The sequence below is a fragment of the Pezoporus flaviventris genome, unplaced genomic scaffold, assembly GCF_033815535.1.
Source record: "Pezoporus flaviventris isolate CSIRO_AGI_PZ_B2104156 unplaced genomic scaffold, CSIRO_AGI_Pfla_v1 ptg000002l, whole genome shotgun sequence".
NCBI lineage: Eukaryota > Metazoa > Chordata > Aves > Psittaciformes > Psittacidae > Pezoporus > Pezoporus flaviventris.
In genome coordinates, this window is record NW_026892550.1 from 48992233 (window position 1) to 48998232 (window position 6000).

The window sequence follows — 6000 nt, forward strand, 5'->3', positions numbered from 1 at the left end:
ATTCTGCTGCGGTTGCCTAAACTCTGGGTGCCATTCACATGCATTTGACTGGGACACTAAGGATTCATGAGACACATGTGCCAGCAAGCAAAACTCACTATGACTAATTTAATCAAGATGGGAGACTGGTAAATACTTGTATCAAATTCATCTTTAACACAGAAAAAAAAATATGTAAGCTGCATTTGATAGTTCCAAAAATACTCATTTGAAGTATGTTGATATCAAACAGAAATCATCACACAGCTAGTCACGATTATTTTTTTCTATTTCTTGTGCCCTTACGTTTCTTCAATCTTTTATAAACTGTTTCATAAAAGTTTCATAAACTTTTAAAAATAGCTTCAAATAATAATATTTACAAACACCTGGTTCTGGCAAAACAAATACTCAGGAGAAAGGAAACAGCTTCACCCACGTCCCTCACCTATTTCATTTTGTGCAACCAATAATACAGCCTGCCACAAAGTTAAGAGGAAAGGCAGGGCAAAGAAAATGTTTGTTCCAAGAATGACCTCTACAAACCTGAATTAAGTCCCCTGGAGACAGCAGAGTTAGTATATTTTTATATGCATTTAAAAGAGTGGGGCTACATCTGCTGAAAGAGACACTGAGAAATTCAGGAATCCCAAGCTCACAATGCTACATCTATTTCATCAGTATGTACATCACTGCCTTTCACTGCTACGGAACAGTTGTGTATTTTCCCCAGACAAGCATTGTTCTGTTTCTGACAAGACTACTTGTGAAAAGCTAAGTTATCTCTGCTGTAAGAAATTTTTAAAAAGTAAATAAACATCACTCGATTGCAAAAGGGGAGTGAACAGAACACTTCCACTTCCAGTGCACGGCATCTTCCCAATGCAGTTTTTTAAGAGATCAAATGCCACAGAACAGATTTGAAAATTCCATGGAACAAGCTCCATAATGAATCTTCTTTTTTTTTCTGTTACCACTGTGGCAAGGGAGAATTACATAGTCAAATCTCCCTTATGGATATCTGAAAACCAGCTGACATTGGAAAATGATCTTCCGCACCTTCGAAAACAAAATATCAACAATGTACAAAATTTCATAAACAACCTATTTGATGTCCCTTAAAGGTCAGTGCATTTCTCCAACACTTTTCTCATAGCACATTTCTGTAACCTTATTCAGTTTTCTTTTTGCTATCTTCCTGTAATTCAGAAGACAATGCAGACTCCCATATGGCCGCCATCAAAACTAGCAGATGCCAGCAAATTAAAACACAAATTATGACTTGTAATATGCTGATGTATCATAACTGCAGCATCTCTCACAACTGAATCATCAGATAAAGCAAAGGTTTCTGAGGTGTCAGTGCTTTTATACATCTGTCCAATTAGGCTAGGGTCAGCGCAATCAAGTGTGGATTGAAACACAAACACCAGTATCTATCCACAGTTTCCATCAAGTGTAATAAAACACAGAGAGCAATTTAAAACAGTTCTTGGAACCAAAAGTTGGCTTTAAACTGTTTTGCAAAAGTAGAAGGGGTAAGAATGGGAAACAGTTCTTGCCTTTTGGGAAGTAGGGCAGCCTACTTTTTGCAGTGTAACTTTGACACCATTCTACACAGAAGTCTAAGGGAGAAGGGGCAGAAGAGGCATTATTTGTTTGCTTTCTTTAACAACAGAAAAATGTTTTTCTGTTACTTTGCATTAGGGCTGCAGCCTGTTACCTAAATCAAATTACATTATGGTTTACCTAGACAAAGACATAAAGGCTCATTAAAAAGAAAAAGCAAAGCACTGTCTATTCCACCAGCCTAGAAAGGCAGCAAACATTACATGGTGCTTTTTCACAGCCATTATGCTACTCAAGTTAAAGCGCACACACTCAAGTTAAAGCACACATGTGTGCTCTAATCAAAATCAGCAGAACGAGGCAGCTGAGCAATGGAAAGAGAAACATAATATTGAGTTCTAACTTTCTCAGTTCCTAAACCTTACTTTGTCAACTGCCAAATGACCTTTCATTTTCCATAAGAACACAGTAATTTCAAAATATTTTTTCTGAACAAACACTTCCAGCATATTTACCAACTTTAATACTGAATTTAAAAAAAAAATTGTAAGTACACCTAAAACATAAATTAAGCATGGACTCAGTGGATAATACCATCTTTTACAACAGTATGAAACACAGATACATTTACCTCTCAAGACTAAGAACTACCTCCTGAAGAGCCTACAAGTCACCTTTAGTTACAGCTACCCACCCAGCATCTGAGTGCAACTTTCCTATATTCATTATCCTAATAATTCAGTTGTGGGTTTTAAAGAAAGAAATAAGAGAGCAGCACAAAACCAAAAAACTGACAAAAAAAAAAACCTGATCATTTATTTTGCCCATACTCTGTGGCATATAAAGCCTCTGATTTCTTGTAGCATCCCAGGTGTACATACTAAGTGGTATGTACAATCATTCCCAACATAATTTCAGCAGGTCTACAATATTCCTCTGCTCAAAGCACTGACAATTTCCTTGTCAAAACCATTACTCTTCCAACTGGTTCTTTTTATTTATAGTCCAATGCTGTATCATGCAGACTAGAGAGTATTTTCCCATTTGTTTACATTAAAGTCTTAAAAAGTGTGTTAAACCCACTGTATAGTAATGCTCAGGTAGAAGTTTTAACAAAGGTGTTCTACATATCTCCATGTTAGCAAGATCCCTGGAGGACATCATGGGGTTAATACAATGCTCTCTTCATCATTTCAGTGTATTTACAATGACTACATCAGTGGCTATTTTTGATTATAACTTTTTTATGAACAGCCAACTGAACTTGTAATTTGCATTTACAGCTTTTCTCGCCCAGTTTCATGATAGAATATTGAAGGGTTTGCTATTAATTCAGTAAAAACAACATTAAAATGTATTCTACAAGAGTAACTGCCTGTGTTTTCACTTGAAATCATGAGAGACATGGTAATAACTGCAGGCTCCCTCATAAAGAGATTACAGTATTCTGAAGAAATGACTAAACTCCTATGAAATGCTTTGTCTCTGTGGATTTCAAGAAGTTTAGGCAAGGACACGAATGAGACTATTATCATTTTGCAAAAGGGGAAATCTGTAAGCAAGGGCCACACATCAAGCAAATGGCAGAGTGGGCGATATAGTCAGGTCTTCAGATTAGTGTTCCAGCAGTATAAAGCCATGTAGGCTTGCAAAATATCCTTTAACCCATTCAGTTACAACAGAGAAACATCTGCAGCCATGCAAAAACTATGCTGCATCAGCCTCAACAGTATAGGAAAACAACTAGCCACAAAATACCTAAAAACATACAGCTTCCACACCGGCACCATCCCCACACTAAACTTCAGAGAAGATGAAGGAAATTACACGGTATATAGCTTCTTATAAACTGATGGTGCCTGAAGGAGCAAGATCACACATTCATGTATATTTCACCATAATCTTTCTCTTCCAAGGACATGGCACACAAGTGTTCCTCACACAGCTCTGTTCTCTGCTGAAAAGCATCTGTGTTCACAGCAACATATACCCAGAAATGAAAAACATATACCCAGAATCAAAATGAAAAACCAGACATGTGAAAAGAACCATGGCACACTCAACCACTAAAAACTGACTGAACAATAAAAAGAGGCACTGTAGGGTCAGAATACTACAAAGCCTGCAACCACTGATCTCCACAGGTCAGTCTTGGGCCAAGTAAACACTGACATGAAACCACAGCCACCTTCACTCCATCAGCTTACTTGCTCAACTAAGGAAAGGTATTTCAGTATAAAAGTGTAATTAATCACAACTCCTGCTCTTCCAAAACATCTTCAAGCATCTTTACTTTCCAGGAACACAGATATGAGGTTAGCTAAGAACACCAGCTAGCCATGTAACCACCCTCTTTTATTCTCACCAAGGTGACAATCACAAGCTCAGTACTGGTTTGGGGGTTTTTCTTCTCTATTCTTCCCCACCTTCATTCAGAAAACTTCAAGGGGGGCGGGGAGGGGGGAGTCCCCAATTCATGTTTCTAGTCAGAAGAAGCAACTCCATGAGATATGTATTCAACTTGCCCTCAAAGCCCCTCAAAACCACATTCACCCTACCTTGATTTATGCCTGTTTCTCATTGCTGAATGGAATATCTCATGAAAAGAGGGGAATTGCACATGTAAGAGCCTTCACCCAACTGTAACATTCTATGAAGTGATAAAACCTCATCATTTATTTGTGTGAGAGAATGCTCATCCCCTCCCCTCTGTGGTTATCAAAATTTGGCATGTAAATCTAAAACCAGCTGCTTCTCTTTCAAATCCAACACATTGAGAAGATGCTAGAAAAGCTACTATATGCAGGTTACATTTCACTATGCAGTCCTGCCTACTCTACAGCCAGTGCTAGAATGGTGCAAGAACATACTGTGCAGTCAGGAGATCGAGCAGCACTGCCAGGCATCCCAGCGAATGCCCAACCAAGCCTCCCATGGGTTTACACTTTAGGGATGGGTGGGAATACAGTTTCCTCCCTCCTCCATCCTATTATTGCTACTACTACTATGTCTTCATAGATAATCATAATAAATCCGTGCTGTACACAACCTCGCCATTGTGCAATCATTGCCTTAAACTGCGCTGTTTAGAGAACTTGAGCCGTGATTTTATTACTATTTGTATTTAACAGAGATACCGGCAGGAAAACATACAGATCAATTCGCTCTCCAGGCCCGAGTGTCTAGCTGCTCCCTCCCCCACCACAAAGCAGACGAGGGGGAAGGGAGCAGGAAAAGAACGGAGGAAAAAAAAAAGAGGCAAGAAACCCTGTTCGCACCTACAACAAAAGCAATTAGGAGGGCCGGAAGGGAAGAGGAGACCGCAGCTTCCCAAGGTGCGGGAACGCAGCACGCCAACTTGCCCGGCGAAGGGCTGCCTGGAGCCGGGTGGGCAGGAGGTGACTACAGGGGGGGAGAAAGGGAGGGTTAAGACGGCACCCCCGAAAGCCCCATTCAAACCCGTAACCGCCGGCCGCGCGCCCAACTGTCAGGCACGACCCCGGGGCTCTGCTTTTACACGGTCCCCCCGGTTTTCATACCTGGCCGTGCCCAGCCCGCGATCGCGGAGCGGGAGGAGAAGGTGGCAGAGAAAGACACGCAGCGCCGTGCAACCGGCCCACTTACCCAGAAAATGACATTGAAGCCGAAGATGAAATACTTGATACAACAACTGACTTCAGGCCCCTTGTAGTGCTTCCCGGACATCCTCTGCGCTCATGAAGACACTTTGCTCGCAGCCAGGTTGAGAACCAAAGTGGGGGGGGGGAAATGAAAAGAATAATAAGAGGGGGGAACAGACGGAAGGGATCTATACAGAAGGGGGCTGGGACGCCGCGGCGGGCAGGGCTCAGCGCCGGCTGTTCGCCGTGGGGAGATGTGGCAAGAGCGGCGCGACGGCGGCTCGACTCCGACTTGCCGGGCGCCGGGGACGGCCGGCGAGCAGCTCCCACCTCCTCCTCTTCTCCCGCATGGAGGAGGCCCCGGCTACTCGCAGCGGGAGGGGAGCAGACAGAAGAAGAGGGGGGGGGGCAGGCAGGGAAGGAGCCGCCGGGAAAAGGAGCTGCCGGGGCAGAGCGGGGAGCTCGGCGCCACCACAGCCCGCCACGGCTCGGTGGGCTCGGCACTGCCCTGCCGGAGCCGCGCGGTGCCCCAAACCCTCCCCAACAACGCTCGTTCCTTCCCCCGCCCCCACAGCGGCAACGGCGGCCGTGCGCGCCCCGCCCCGCGGAGAAGGGGGGGGGGGCGGGAGGCGGAGAGAGGATGGCCACTGGCAGCCGCGGCGCTGTGATTGGCGTCGCGCCTCGCCAATCCGACTGCGCGGCAGCGCGCTGAGGGCGGGGCAGGGGCGGCCCGGGGCGGCCCCTCCTCTATCTCACCACCGTCCATCCACCGCCCCACCGCGGTGTGTGTGCCTCAGTGGCAGCGTGCGCGGGTTGTTGGGGTGGCGGTCGT

The 6000-nt window shown here is 44.5% G+C and overlaps 1 protein-coding gene across 2 annotated transcripts in view; it reads right to left on the reverse strand.

Moving 5' to 3' along the window:
- Positions 1–5664, reverse strand: part of TSPAN5 (tetraspanin 5) — an 89342-nt gene extending 83678 nt beyond the window's left edge. Inside the window, exon 1 of one of the 2 annotated variants that reach the window (XM_061477800.1) lies at positions 5173–5664. In XM_061477800.1, coding sequence (XP_061333784.1) covers positions 5173–5253 — 81 coding nt within the window. In that variant the 5' untranslated portion in view covers positions 5254–5664. The remainder of the gene's footprint in view (positions 1–5172) is intronic. The other variant, XM_061477796.1, reaches the window with a different exon arrangement.
- Positions 5665–6000: the final 336 nt, after the last annotated feature.